At 46.7% G+C, this 16,003-nt stretch overlaps 1 protein-coding gene across 1 annotated transcript in view; it reads left to right on the top strand.

The window, feature by feature from the left end:
- The window catches only part of LOC140736389 (double-strand-break repair protein rad21 homolog), a 121,728-nt gene extending 106,230 nt beyond the window's left edge, over nucleotides 1–15,498 (top strand). The window contains exon 12 of the mRNA XM_073062367.1: nucleotides 15,310–15,498. Within this exon, the coding sequence (XP_072918468.1) occupies nucleotides 15,310–15,498 (189 nt within the window). The remainder of the gene's footprint in view (nucleotides 1–15,309) is intronic.
- The last annotated feature ends 505 nt before the right edge of the window (nucleotides 15,499–16,003 follow it).

The raw sequence follows: 16,003 nt of genomic DNA, 5'->3' as shown, positions 1-16,003 counted from the left end.
TACCGTTGATCCCTGTAGCAACTCAAGGGTACGTATTTGTTTCGGGAGAGTCTGTGAGAACAGCATGGGAGAGTGGATGAACCCTTGGGGCAGCTGAGTCCAGGTGTATTGCTGGCCTTGATAGGTGAAAGCGAACAAATACTGCGAGTCTGGGTGTAGAGGCACAGCGAAAAATGCATGTGGTAAATCGATAATGGTGAATACACAAGAATCGGCTGGGGTACAACTTAGAATAGTGGCCGGGTTAGGAACCAGAGCGTGAAGTGGAGCCACAATATCACCTATCTTCCTGAGGTCCTGGACTAGTTGCCAATCTTTTTGCCCTGGTTTGGGGACGGGAAATACGGGGGTATTACAGGGTGAGCTACAAGGCACCAGGATCCCTTGGGCTACAAAGGAGTTAGTCAATGCCCGTACCCCCCTCTTCATCTTCTGGTTTCAGGGGATACTGGGGAATAGATGGTAGAGTTTGATTCTTCTTTAGTCTTATCCGAATTGGGGTGCAAGTAATACACCCAATTTCGTGACCCGAGGTGGCCAAAAACTCAGGGGGTTGGGGGCGACCTCCTTGGTTTGGTCCATGCTAGAGGTGTGGTGGATTAATCAGCCAACCCGTTGGCTGGGTCGTTCCCAGTACCATATTTATCCTGTAGGAAAAGCCTGCCAGATCCCTCTGGTGTCAGCAGCTATCTGTGTCAGTGTATAGGCAAGAAATCCCAGGCTCTTTGGTTTATACCCTGGACACATGGTCAAGGTGACATGCGGGACCGCCAACCCGGTTTGGCGCCATAGGTATCGTGACCAGATAAGCTGTGTCTTCTTTCCCTTCCACCTCTCTGATCAACAAAACCGGATACTCTAATCCTTCAAAAGGAGCATAGTACCAGGTGTCTTCAGCAGAGCTTCCGGTGGGGTCATAACAGACGGTTATTTGGGGGTCCGATGTGGGGACTGGTGGGGTAAACTGTGTGGGGTCCATAATTAAACCCCACCACTGAGGAACTGCAAACTGAGGATACTGCCTGTGGCCACACAAGCCTACAGTGATAACCTCATCGATGCAAATTATTTCTACTCCCAGTGGGAAAAGCAAATCCCTCCTGGCCAGATTACAGCCCAGGTTTGTAGTTACCGTAAAGGAGACATTGCAGTAGCATCCTTGGGAATTCCACCAGCAACGGTTGAATGCGTGAATAAGGATCTTCGTGTTATTCAAATCCTGATAAGATGATGGAAGTGCCAGACAACTGGAACCCTTTATCCTTTACTATTTCCTGATCAAGAGTCGAGGTGATTGCCCCCGTGTCAATCATGAATGGAATCAGGATTCCAGCCACTTGTAGGGTGACATGTGGTTCCTGATGAGGGGACGTGCTTATCACCGGGAGATTTCTGCCCTGAGGTCAAGTGAATGGATTATTGGCTGTGAAGGGCGCCCTTGGGGGCCCGGGTGCAGGGGAATCCTGTCTAGGTTTCCAGGGGCAATTTGCTCTCCAATGGCCATTCCTTCCACAATTATAACAGGCCCCTATCAGCAGCCCATGCTGGGAACCGTTTCGTCTTGAATCCCTCTGTCTTGCCCCGGTCCCCCAGGGTTTAATACCTGGGTCTGCTCTCGGGGGTCTTCTAGGCGCTCCTAATACCATATTCCGGCTTCCTGGTGGGTCAGTATCGGGGTCAGGATATAGTCAATTGTGGAAGCGCCGGTCAGGGTCTTTGGGCTCTTTTCTTTCATCTAGGGGATCCCCATCTCCGCCCAGCAATCAGCACCTCGGGCGTTGGATATATTCGGTTTCTACCTGTGGTCTAGGTCGAGACTTAGGCTCACTCTGGCCGTCCCAGTAGTACACCACCACTCGTCTCATCTGAGGCCGGGAGTTCTTGGACCAGTTCGTGTTATTCGTCCGGATCATGTCGGCAATACTGGGGGGAATACACTGCAAGACCATAGCATTAAACAAAAGTGAATCTTGTCCTTGATTAAAGGCTGAATCCCCCACGAATGTCCCACAGCAAGCAACGAACTGCTCCCAATAATCACCCCCTCGCTCTCCTGGCTTTGGTCTGCACTCTAGCACCTTAGTGATGTTCACGGGTTGTGGTAGGGTTCGTTCTGATGATTGGATCAAGTGGTTTGTCTGCGCTTCTCAGTTATCAGGAAATTGCTGCTCTAGTTCCCTGTAGCTTCAGATTGGCCCCCTGTTATCACGCTCCCCCATCTGATCCTGCCACTTTGTTGTCTCTTCAGGTGACAATATCATGCAGCATAGTCCAAACAGGTCCTGGGGAGTGGCATTATACATCAGAATAGTACTTCGAACATACTGAGCAAATTGGGCTGGTTTCTCCTTATGGTCCGGGGCCTGATTCATTATCATTATCATCTTCTGGGGTTTCCAGGGGACATATGCTCCATTTGTTGGTGGTTGGTTGCCCCCCTCACCCACTCGGGGATTGGGCTACTGCCTAATAGGGCACTGCTGTTGGGGATTCAGTTGGATTCCTCCAAGTTTATATCACAAAGTTTAGACTGCCCCTCTCCAGAATCTCCTGTCCAGGATCCCCTTTGGGTTTGTTTTCTGGGATTTATCTTTACTCACTCTGCCATATTCGATCCTTCAGGAGCCTGGTATGGTGGCGGGGGTGGTGCTGTTGGTTGTGAGAGGGGTAAGGGGGGTGATGGCAGTCTAGGGTAACATCCCCACTCCTCATACCTATCAGTATCTTCCGAATCATCAAAAAGAGTCGGTATGCCAGACATGGGCTCGGGATCCTGATCAGGCCTCAGAGTTTTCCCGCAGCTCTCTCGTTCTAATCCTTTCTGTTGTCCATATCAGCCTTTGCCTGCTTATGTTGCCTTTCCTGCTCTTTTTTTCGTCGCCTATTTACCCACTCACACTCTGCTTTCAGTGTCTCCCAACTCTTGGGAGTCCCTTCTGCCATACATACCTCTATCCCTTTATCACATGCTGGCCAGTAAGGTATTATTCCACTTAGTATCGGCTCTATCTTTCCATTCTTTAATCAATAATTTCCACTTTTTTAGCACAATTCTTTTTCCAAGTTAAATTTACTGCTTGTTCGCAAGAAGTTATATCCCAAGTTCCACCCGGGGGCCATAAATTGTTTCCCAATCGCTTAGTTAGTGCAGCACTTAACACCCGAAGATCCTTTTCCTTATCTGGTATTTACTCATACATACTTTGGAGGGGAGCTCCCTTTCCAGCTGTATCAAGGGCCTGTCCCATTATTGCCCTTATGATCTTACCCGTTATTCTTATTTATCAAGTCAAGTCAAATTAAGTTTATTCATATAGCACATTTAAAAACAACCCACGTTGACCAAAGTGCTGTATAAAGCAGAGCAAGTAGCTAAAATCACAAATACACGAAACACAGACAAACCAACGAGGCAAACAGCTTATAGGCACAAAATACACAAGGCCCTAGGCACAAGCCAAAGAACAGGGACTGATTATGCCACTGGGTGAGAAATTTAGCCAGCCTGGCTCCCCCTTAATCAATTTCAACCGGCCATATTATCAGGAGGCAGCTGATATGGTCAAATCCGCCAGGGAGCGGTGGCTGCCTCTCCCGACCGGGGTCCCCAGTCCCGACTCTTCTTAGGAACAATACAGAATACCCAATGTCACTCGCAGCCTTTAATTCTCACAAAAACTGCTAGCCTATTTTCCGATAATACTTGCAAAAAAACCTCACATACTCTTGGAGGCCTTTACTCCTTTATCCTGAACTTGTCTCATTAAATTTCAACCAGCCATGTTTCTGCTGCCAAGGTGAGAATTTTACCAGGCTGCCAGTCTCGTATCATTTTCAAATTTCACTCGGCCATATCTTGAGACATGCGCAACCCCTTTTCCGAATCATCAAATTTCAACCAGCCATATCCTGTCACCCGCAGCAACGTAAAAGAGACAACTGCTTATCTTAAATTCTGTATTCAAACGGGTTGTCTGATTCCGTTAAGATACCGGTCTCAAAGGGCTCAGTCAGACACAAGGAGTAGCCAGAGGTGAACTACCTTGGGGTGCCCTGCCACTCAAATGTGTTTGATTCAAGCCCCCGTCACTTACTCAGCTCAGAGAGACGTTGGGATCCAAGTCACACCACCAAATGTAAACTTAAAAAATGCTGGACCAAATAACCACTGCACAAAAGATCATTACTTATCCTTTCACTCGTTTATTTCTTTGAGCTCAGCCGGCGAGTGAACTTGGTCCCGACATCAGGGGAGAAAGGTTCTCATCCCTCCAGTGGTTCAACAAGTTCACTGCCTGATGTCAGAATTGTTAGAAGCTATAAGGCCATCGATACAAAAGAACAATCAGTTTGATAAGTATTCCAGCCAAGTCAATGGACTATTGATACAAAAGAGCAAACAATTTGATAGACAATCCAGCCACTTTAATTAAGAAAGGAATGTCCTGTCTAATTTCCATCAGGTACCGCCTTTTGTCGAAACCAAAAGGTGTGAAGAATCAGGAGACATCTTATGTGGATCTGTGTGAATTTTAACCCTTATCTTGCTCCAAAGAAGCAGCTGTGAGACATTATTCAAGCACACTACAGTCACAGACATAGTTGGTACTTAACCCATTGTTTACAGGAATCTGAGAATCCCCCAATTCCCTTAAATTTTATCAGACCTATATCAGCTCTGCTCTCTATGAGGCAGCAGCCCTATCCATTGGCCACAAGAGCAGGAACCAAAAGACACCATCCACAACTTGCTTAAGGACATGCACAAAACACACCGGGAAACTTTAGACAACCCTTCATGCACCCGCATCAGGCAGCATTGGCAGGCAGCTCAGAGGAAAGTGCAAAAGGCAATACGGGCCATACAAAATGAGTGGTAGACTGAAAAGGCACTTGAAATTCAGTCCTTTGCCGATAATAATAACATGCATAACTTTTACAATGCTGTCAAAACCATCAATGCGTTACTCCCTGAAAACAGCAGATGGTCTAACACTTATAAAGAATCAGAATACCATTCTGCTGAGGTGGGTTGAGCATTTTAACACCCTGCTTAATCAGGACTCTGACGCAGACTCCACCATCCTGGACGAACTGCCTGAACTTCCTCCTATCCACAACCTCAGTCTACCACTAACCTTCCAGGAGGTTCTATCAGCTGTCCATTCCCTTAAGAACAACAAGAGCCCTGGCACTGACAATAGCCCTGCTGAGCTACTGAAGAACGGAGGGTACATGTGTATGTGCACCCTCTACCAGTCCATAACCAAGCCCTGGATTGAAGAGAACATCCCACAGCAATGGAGAAATGCAAACATCATTGTAATTTATAAGAAAAAGGGTGACAAGACCATCTGCGGCAATAGTAGGGGCATATTACTCCTTTCTATTGCTGGAGAGGTCCTGGCTAAGGTGATGCTTCAGAGACTCATCAGCAACATCACCGAATCAATGCTGCCTGAGTCACAGTGTTGATTTAGGAAAAACAGGAGCACGATTGACTTGATCTTCACAGTCCGGCGGCTTCAGGAAAAGTGCCTGGAGCAACATCAGAACCTATTTATGGCCTTTTTTGACCTCTCCAAAGCATTCGACACTGTGCAAAGAGAGCTCTTGTGGGATATCCTCCTCAGGTTTGGCTGTCCCAATAAATTTGTTAACATCCTCCACCAGTTCAAAGATGGGATGACTGTTCGGGTGACCATAGGAGGGCAAGAGTCTGAGCCCTTCCTTGTACGCACAAGGGTGTGTGCTAGCGTCAGTGCTCTTTAACATCTTCCTCTTGTATGTTACCAAGCTTCTCCACAACGAGATTGAAGACAGCAGTGGTGTGGCAGTGGATGTCAGATTAGATGGCAAACTTTTTGACATCAGGAGGCTCCATGCAACCACCAAACTCTGTAAAGAGTCGGTCCTGGAGCTGCAGTATGCAGATGACTGTGCTCTTGTGGCCCATACTCTGGAGGATCTTCAGACTGTCCTTGTTGTGGCGGTGAGAGCGTACAGCAGGATGGGACACTAAGACGGAAGTGGTTTGCCAATGGAGTACAGGCATCCCCGAGTTACGAACGTCCGACTTAAGAGCAACTTGTACTTACGAATGGAGGGAGGAGAACGCCGTCCGCCATTTTAAGTCAGATCACAATGCCATCTGCCATTTTAAGTCATTGCCGTTAACACTGTGTTGAGTGTGTAACTTTGTATTTGGCTTAAATATTTCTTAGCAAGATTCACCCTGACACTCACCCCCCCCTTTCCAGTCAGCACCGCTGCTACTTGTCCCATTTAACCTGGCTCAGTGAGGGTGGAATTTAGGACCCAGGGGAGCAGAGGACCTGCTGCCCATGGCTGCTGCTGAATCTGCAGTTTTCTGTTCTCTTGACAGAAAACGATCACGATTGAAAATAAAGTGGAAATACTAAAGCGATCGGAAAGAGGTGAAATGCCATCAGTCATTGGAAAAGCGTTAGGCTACAGTCGGTGAACGATCGGAACAATTTTAAAGGATACAGGTAAAGGATAAAATGAGAATAATGGAGCATGTGAAAGGCCCTGCCCCGATGAAAGCTACAATTATTACTAAGCAACGCAGTGGTTTAATTATTGAAATACATACATTTCTTAAGTGTTTATATGCATAGAAATGTAAAATATATACTTTATACTAAGACAAACGTTTGACTAAATGATGCTAAATAATATTGGATGTACCTGTTCCAACTTAAGTACAAATACAACTTAAAGATGGACTCAGCAACGGAACTCATTCGTAACCCGGGGACTGCCTGTACCAGTGTCCCACCCACTCTACCTGCCTTCATTGTTGGTAATGAAAAGCTGTCAGTACTGCCATCTTTCAAATATCTGGGGAGCATTCTCTCTGAGGATAGCATCATTGACAATGACATCCAGAGCTGCATTAAACAGGCATCAGCTGTCTTTGGGAGACTTTGGTGTAGAGTCTTTCAGAACAGGAGTCTTCGTCCCTCCACAAAGGTCGCTGTATATCAAGCGGTCTGTGTCACCACCCTCCTTTATAGCTGTGAAGCTTGGGTAGCCTACAGCCGTCACATCAAGTACTTGGAGCGCTTCCAGATAAGCTGCCTCCAGCGCATCCTGGAAGTTACCTGGCGTGAGTGAGTGCCTCACACTGAAATACTTGTAAAGACCAACTGCAGAAGTATTGAGGCCGTGATCACCCAGCATCAGCTGTAGTGGCTGGGTCACGTGATAAGGATGCCCCCATGTCAGCTACACCACAAAGTGTTATACGGCCAGCTACATCATGGTCGAAGCTCAGCTGGAGGGCTGAAGAAACGCTATGAGGATCAGATGAAAAATGCTTTAAGGAAGTACAAAACCAGACTTGAGGACCTGGAGGACATTGCTGCTGACTGTACCACTTGGCGACAGCTGTAGGGACAGGGTTTGTATTCTGGAGATGGAAAGAACAACCAGAAGACAGCAGAAGAGAGCCAGGAGAAACTCAGCCATGGTTGCCATCACTACCACATATACATGTCCCACCTGCAATAGAGCTTGTGGGTCCAGGATAGGACTGTATAGTTATCAAAGATCTCACCGTTAAAGGAGTGGACGTCGTCATGGGATTTCAATGGGCAACCGAAGAAGAGATGTGTGTGTATGCTATCTTATGAATGTATATTTATTGTGTTTATTTTTATTATTATGTTCTTTATCTTATTTATCATATTGTTATTTTTTGAGCTGTTTTGGATCTAGAGTAACAGTTATTTCCTTCTCCTTTATACTTATGCATTGGAAATGATATTAAGCAATCTTGATTCTCTACATTCTTAGAATTGAAATTTCATCTCATAGGTATTTACATAAAATGTAATTTGGTAAATTAATTTATGATTGTTACGTGGAGTGAGTTGCTGTGAAAAACATGTTTTGCATACTGCCCATTTGAATCATCATTACAACAATACATTGAGATAGTACAATAACAAAGTGCAGAATAAAGTGTTACGATAAAGAGAAAGTGCAGCGCAGGTAGACAGTAAAGTGCAAGATCACAAGGTAGATTCTGAGTTCAAGAGTCCATTTTATCTAACTAGGGAACCATTCAATAATCTCAATACAGCGGGATAGAAGCTGTTCTTGCGCCTAGTGGTCTGTGTTTTCGGCTTTTATATCTTCTGCGTGATGGAAGAGGACGAAGAGAGAATGTCTGCGGTGGGTGGGGCTTTTGATATTCACCAGCATTACCATTAGCAACACGTAACATAGTGAAATATAATCTGATTTTGGCTCTTAATTCCAAGATTAAGCAATTTAGTTTCACTGCATCTGCCACTGAACACTAACTTGTTTTCTCTCTTTCCCATTGCTGATAAATGCTCCCAGACCTGAAACGTTAGTTGTTTTTTTTCCACAGATGCTGCTTAGCCAGCTGAATGGTTTCAGCATTTCTTTAGATTTGCAGTAAAAATGGCACTATGTAGATTTATTTCTGAAAGTGATTACTATGAGTCTTTATTTCCAATAAAATCAATAGATTTCAGGTTACAGTCAGTCACTTACACAGCAGGATTTTGAAAGCTTTCTTGACATCTGAAGTCACATCAATCTGTCTTTTCACATCCTCAGGACTATCTTTTCCCCCTTTCAATATTCCTTCTTCCTTCAACCTTACAACTTTAAATTTTTACTTATTGACAAACAAGAGAGGATCTGCAGGTGCTGGAAATCCAAGCAACACACACAAAATGCTGGAGGAACTCAGCAGGCCAGGCAGCATCTATATAAAAAGAGTACAGTCAACGTTTTGGGCCGAGGCCCTTTGGCAGGACTAGAGAAATAAAGATGAGCGGATTTAAAAGGTGGGGGAGGGGAGCTAGAAATACAAGGTGATAGGTGAAACCGGGAGGGGGACAGATGAAGTGAATAGCTGGGAAGCTGATTGGTGAAAGAGATACAGGGCTGGAGAAGGGGGTCTGATAGGTGGGGATAGAAGGCCATGGAAGAAAGAAAAGGAAGGAGGAGCACCAGAGGGAGGCAATGGGCAAGCAAGGAGATAAGGTGAGAGGGAAAAAGAGATGGGGACTTGTGAAGTCAAGGGTGGGGGGGGGGGGGGGGGGGACATTACCAGAAGTTCAAGAAATCGATGTTCAAGCCATCAGGTTGGAGGCTGCCCTGACAGAATGTAGGTCTTGTTCATCCAACCTGAGTGTGGCCTCATCGCGACAGTAGAAGAGCCCATGGATTGACATATTGGAATGGGAATGGGAAGTGGAATTAAAATGGGTGACCACTGGGAGATGCCGCTTCTGGCGGATGGGTAGGGACTCGGCAAAACGGTCTGCTGATCTATGTTGGGTCTCACCAATATACAGGAGGCCACACTGGGAGCACTGAACACAGTATATAATATGACCACAGGCGAAGTGTACAGTATACAGTATGACCACAGGTGAAGTGTCGTCTCACCGGGAAGGACTGTTTGGGGCCCTGAATGGTAGTGAGGGAAGAGGTGTAGGGACAGGCATAGCACTTGTTCCGTTGCAAGCCAGTGGGGAGGAACAAATGGACAAGGGAATCACAAGTCTTACTACTTACCACCTCAAGTTAAATGCAAACCCTGTAAATTATACTTTTGTGTATTAAATAATGTAAAGCTAATAATGTTGTTTGCCATCAGATTCTTAACCACATGGGCACTGCATGAGAATTGGTCACACCTTATTAGCTTTACATCGTGCTATATTGCGTTACTGTCACTTTGAGTGCACTTGTGTGATACAGCATTAATGTACGAATATTCTGTTCTAAATTGAACTGAGCTGCATTTCTGACTCATTTCTTTGTCTGCTTTCTGTGTGATGGCCAGCAAATCCTCGGGAGTATTTCTTTGTTAGCCATTTGTTCATTATGCAGATCTTGGATTTCCTGAGAGAGCAGTGTAGCCAGTTCTATGAAAGCATATACTGTGCCCTTTTCTTGCATTACCAGTGGGAATAAGCTGCTGCACACCACTGCATCTCCATAACTCAAGATTTGTCAGCCCTTTTTTTGCTCATTACCTGATGAGGAACATTCTCGGATGTAGAATCTGTGCAGCACAGCAACACCAAGAAGCTGATATAATGTCAGATACATAAACTCATCATACTAAAACAGAAGGAGTCATAATTGTAGCCAAGTATACAATAACAACTGCATTTTATATAAACTACTCTCATATGGTAAAATAGCCCAAGGTATTTCATACAAGTGTTATCCAAAGTGGTACCATAATGAGAATATCAGAACAGATGATAAAAGAGAGAAGACATAGGAGCCCATTGAGTCTGTTCAGCCATTCAGTCATGGCTGATTTATTATCCTTTCCAATCCCATTTGCCTGTCTTCTCCCTGTAGCCTTTGATGCCCTTACTAATCAAGAAATTGTAGCGATGTGCTACACACAGCGCTGAAATAACGACACGTAGTTGGTAAGTCGTTTGGAGACTATTCAAACTTCGCAGCGCTGGCATTTAATCCCTAGTGCCCGCCCTCTCTGGGCGGAAATGACATCAGAGGTGCATTACCAAAGTCTCACCCCGTGCACTGGCTATTTGTGAGCCGGTTCGCCTGCGCAGAAAGTGGGTCGCCACATAACCCCCACCCCCCCCAGAACCGGCGATACACCCCCCAATATCCACAGTCTGGATCAGCCTCTGTTTGGGAGATCTGCCTCTGCGCCGCGGTGCCTGAACCTCGACCGGCTGCGCCAAGTCCACATGGGCTGGTTTGAGTCGGTGCACCGTGAAAACCCCCTCTCTCCCCCCAATGTCCGGAATGTACGTGGACCTGTTGTTGTTGATCACCTTGAATGGCCCCTTGTACGGCTGCTGTAGCAGTGCCCGGTATCCACCCCTTCGTACAAACACAAACTTACAGTTCTGCAGGTCTTTGGGTTCATGGGTCGGGGTCCGTGCGTGCTGTGAAGTTGGTACGGGGGCCAGGTTGCCGAGCCTTTCGTGTGGCCTGTCCAGGACTGCTGCGGGTTCTTCCTCTTGCCCCCTTTGGGCTGGTATGAACTCTCCCAGGACGGCCGAGGCGCTCTGTACACCAACTCGGCTGACGAGGTGTGCAGATCCTCTTTGGGCGCTGTACGAATTCCAAGCAGGACCCAGGGAAGCTCGTCCACCCGGTTAGGTCCTCTCAGGCGGGCCATGAGAGCCGACTTCAAGTCATGGTGGAAGCGTTCCACTAGTCCGTTCGACTGTGGGTGGTAGGCAGTTGTGTGATGTAGCTGCGTTCCCAACAGGCTGGCCACAGCCGACCACAGGCTGGAGGTGAACTGGGCGCCTCTGTTGGAGGTAATGTGGGCCAGTACCCCAAAGCGTGCTACCCTGGTTACCCAAATCGTGAGGCCGAAATCACTCAGGCGGGAGTAGAGCTGGCGGAGGTGGGACAGATGCTCCTGACGACAACTGCTGGCTATAAGGATGTCGTCCAAATAGATGAACGCAAAGTCCAGGTCGCATCCCACCGCGTCCATTAGCCGCTGGAACGTCTGGGCAGCATTCTTCAGGCCGAACGGCATTTGGAGGAACTCGAACAGGTCGAACGGTGGTGACGAGTGCTGTTTTAGGGATATCTTCAGGGTGCACCGGGATTTGATGGTATCCCCGGACGAGGTCTACTTTGGAAAAGATTCTTGCCCCGTGCAGGTTTACTGCAAAGTCCTGTATGTGCGACACGGGGTAGCAGTCTGGAGTGGTAGCCTCGTTCAGTCTGCGGTAGTCGCCGCATAGTCTCCAACCCCCGGCTGCTTTGGGCACCGTGTGCAGTGGGGAGGCCCATGGGCTGTCGGACCTCCGTACGACCCCAATTCCTCCATCCTCTTGAACTCCTCCTTCGCCATGCGGAGCTTTTCCGGGGGGAGCCTTCATGCGCGGGCGTGGAGGGGTGGTCCCTGGGTCGGAATGCGGTGCTGTACCCCGTGTCTGGGCATGGCTGCCGTGAACTGCGGTGCCAGAATCGATGGAAAGTCCGCCAGGATTCTGGTGAATTCGTTGTCCGACAGTGTGATGGAGTCCAGGTGTGGGGCCGGCAACTTGGCTTCACCCAGGGAGAACGTCTGGAAAGTCTCGGCATGTACCAGTCTTTTCCCTTGCAAGTCGACCAGCAGGTTGTGAGTTCGCAAGAAGTCCACCCCCAGGAGTGGTTGGGCCACCGTGGCCAGTGTGAAGTCCCACATGAACTGGCTGGCACCGAACTGCAGCTGCACTGTGCGGGTGCCGTAGGTCCATATCATGCTGCCGTTTGCGGCCCTCAGGGTGGGTCCTGCTTCCTGTTGCGGGTGTCATACCCCATCAGGGGCAAGATGCTGATCTCCGCTCCGGTGTCGACCAAGAAGCGGCGTCCCGACTGTTTGTCCCAGACGTACAAGAGGCTGTCCTGGCGGCCAGCCGCCATAGTCATTAGTGGCAGCTGGCCCTGGCCCTTGCAGGGCGGGCAACAACGGCGGGCTTTTGTGCCCCACCGCTGGTGGTAGAAACACCACTGTTCACTGGCCTCCTCACTCCTGCCTCTGTGTTGTGTGTGCCCCCCTGCCGGGCCTGGTCTGGTCTGCTGTTGGGTGCGTGGCCAGGTAATCTGACCGACGGACACCACACTCTCCCTCTTGGCTTTCCACAGCACATCTGCCCGGGCCGCCACCTTCCGGGGGTCGCTGAAATCTGCGTCGACCAGCAGCAGATGTATGTCCTCGGGCAGTTGCTCTAGGAACGCTTGCTCGAACATGAGGCAGGGCTTGTGTCCGTCAGCCAGGGACAGCATCTCGTTCATCAATGCTGACGGCAGTCTGTCTCCCAAACTGTCCAGGTGAAGCAGGTGGGCACCTCGCTCACGCCGTGAGAGTCCAAAGGTCCCAATGAGCAGCGCTTTGAATGCTTCATATTTGCCTTCTTCCGGGGGCGACTGTATGAAATCCGCAATCTGGGCGGCCGTCTCCTGGTCAAGGGCGCTCACCACGTGGTAGTAACGCGTGGAATCAGAGGATATCTGCCGAATCTGGAACTGAGCTTCTGCATGGCTAAACCACACGCGTGGTCGCAGCGTCCAGAAAGTCGGCAGTTTTAGCAAAACTGTGAACAGATGAAGAGTCGGTCATCTTTGGTCCAAATCCCATTTGGACCATCGGGGTCACCAATGTAGTGATGTGCTACACACAGCGCTGAAATAATGACACACAGTTGGTAAGTCGTTTGGAGACTAGTGTATTCAAACTTCGCGGCGCTGGCATTTAATCCCTAGTGCCCGCCCTCTCCAGGCGGAAATGACATCAGAGGTGCATTACCAAAGTCTCCCCCCGCGCGCTGACTATTTGTGAGCGGGTTCGCCTGCGCAGAAAGTGGGTCGCCACAAACTCATCAATCTCTGCTTTAAGTATACTCAATGACTTGGCCTCCACAGCCTATCTGTGGTAATGAATTGCTCAGATTCACCACCCTCTGGCTAAAGAAGTTCTTCCTCATCGCTATTCAAAAGGGATTCCTTGTATTCTGAGGATGTGCCTTCTGGCCCTGGACTATCCCATTCTATCTACAATTTTGAATATTCATTAGGTTTCAAAGAAATCCCCCTCATTCTTCTAAACTCCAGCAAGTGCTGGTTCCGGACCATCAAACAGTCCTCATACATTAACCATTTCATTCCCAGGATCATTCATGTGAACTTCCTCTGGACTCTCCACAATGCCAGCTCATCTTTCTTGGATATGAAGCCCAAAACTGCTCATAATACTCCAAGTGCAGTCTGATCTTTGCCTTATAAAAACTCAGCATTACATCTTTGCTTTTAGGAGAATCTTAAAAGATGAAAGAATGGCAGAGAGGTTCAGAGAAGGAAATACAAATCTTAGGCTACGTCCACACTAGACTGGATAATTTTGAAAACGCCAGTTTCGCGTAAAAACGATAGGCGTCCACACTATGCATTTTTAAAAATATCTCTGTCCACATTGAAACGGAGATTTTGGTTGAATCTCCTCCTACTGCGCATGCACAGGACACATCTACCGAAAACAAGCGACATGATTGGTGTCGAATCTCGCCGTGAAAGTATGCGTTTATGTAGTTACAGACTAGAAAAACTTAAAACAACGGACAGCTATTGGCTCTCGCGCAGGAGAACTTAAAAGTAAAAAAAAACAAAAACTGAAGCATATGGAGGCAACTGACTGGGAGCTCACGGACAGATTGACCCGGCTGACGACAAACATTGAAAAACTGACTAACTCTGTTACATTAATAAAGCACCTTGTTAAATATATAAAATATGTCTGCTTCAGTGTTATCTTGTATTTCCATACAATGTTACATTAGGCTGTTACACATCTATTGTCAGAGAAGTACTTGCATAAATAGGTAAAACCAGCTTCATACGAGCAAGGACAGAAAACGGGGCAAAGTGAGTATACTTATTTATTCAGTAAGTTATGGGTCAAAGTATTTGGTGAGTGCATTTCTAACTCTTCTGGCGTCAGTCTCGTTGCCGTCTGTTCTGAAATTGTTAGGTTGCGTTCAAGAAAACAATGAATTAGCGTGCTGCTGTCTGACAGCGTTTTTAGATTTCTCCGGTTACTCCATCCACACTGCTCTGGCCAATCCGGCGTTTTCAAAATTACACACTTTGGAGAGCTTTTCTGAAAAGCTCCGGTTTCGGGGGACGAAAACGCCGTTTTAATGTGGACGGAGGGTAAAAACGAAGAGAAAAAGAGGTTACAGATTTATTCTGTGTAGTGTGGACGTAGCTTTAGAGCTGTGGCATCCAAAAACAATGGTGAAACAGTGTAATTTGAGAAGTCAGGCCATGCAGAATTGTAGCACAGCAATCATGGGATTATAGAGCTAGGAGTATCACAGAAACAGGGAGAGATGAGGCTATTGACTCGGATGGCGCATTTCGCTGTGCTTTTCAATGCACGTGTGATAAATAAACTTAAATCTTGAATGGAAGGAAAAGAATTTTAAAACTGGGGTTTTGTTCAAACTTTCGCCATTGTAATTTAGGTTGTATGTGGGTGTTTGGTGAATGAGGTTTTATGCAAGTTAAGATCCAGGCACATGAAATTTGGATTAACTCAAATTTTCAGAGAATGTGACCCAAGAGAACTTTAGAAAAATTAATAAATGTGCATTCCAGTCTACTTGTTCCACAAAACCACTATCCTTGGTTTATACTCTCTTTATGTTTCTCAGTTTTGAATTTATCTTGCATCTTTAGTTTCACCCCTTTTCTTGAGGTTTCAGGACTTTACTTACCATCCTTTTTTATTGCTTATTTCTGTAGCGGATCCATCTCAAAACAGGTGAAAAGTTCTTCAGCATTCAGGAGCTGTGCAGGAATAACAATCGCAAACAGGCTGCTACGAAATTCTATAGTTTCCTGATGCTCAAGAAGCAGTTAGTGCTTGAACTTTCCCAAAAGGAACCCTATAGTGACATCGTTGCAACCCCAGGAGAACTGTTTAATCGCTGAGTGCTTAACAATGTTCCATTGCTCTTTTCAAATAGCCTTCAAAGTTGCAAGTATTTTTCTACCTTCTAGTGTTGCAAAATTACAGTATATTGTTTGTTCACATTTTCAAATTCAAGTGTTGTAAAATTATTTTTTATACTTCTCACAAAAGATACTTCAATAATCTACTTGTAATGGTTTTACAAAACTAAAAGAAGTTTAACATTGCTATGGGGAAAATTTAAACAATCCAAATAATATGTAAGAAAAAACTATTCGAATTTTAAAAATCAGTTAGATTCTGACAACGTGCTGAGGTTCTCCTTCACTAACTCATTGGCAACATTCACCTTACATGTAGCTGAATATGAGAAGAGAACTTACTTGTAGGACATTGAAATAAGCTCAGCCTGTAACATAGACTATTTCATTGCTTCGCTGCTGAGTTGCGGTGTGGTTATCCAATAAACAATGAGTGCTTTAGTCCATGAGTGCCCTTTTTTCCTCCATTTTCTCACCAGGTCAA

The sequence above is a fragment of the Hemitrygon akajei genome, chromosome 11 (genome assembly GCF_048418815.1).
Source record: "Hemitrygon akajei chromosome 11, sHemAka1.3, whole genome shotgun sequence".
Classification (NCBI taxonomy): Eukaryota; Metazoa; Chordata; class Chondrichthyes; order Myliobatiformes; family Dasyatidae; genus Hemitrygon; species Hemitrygon akajei.
The sequence above is the reverse complement of the archived record's forward strand: the minus strand, read 5'-3'. Positions and strand labels throughout refer to the sequence as shown.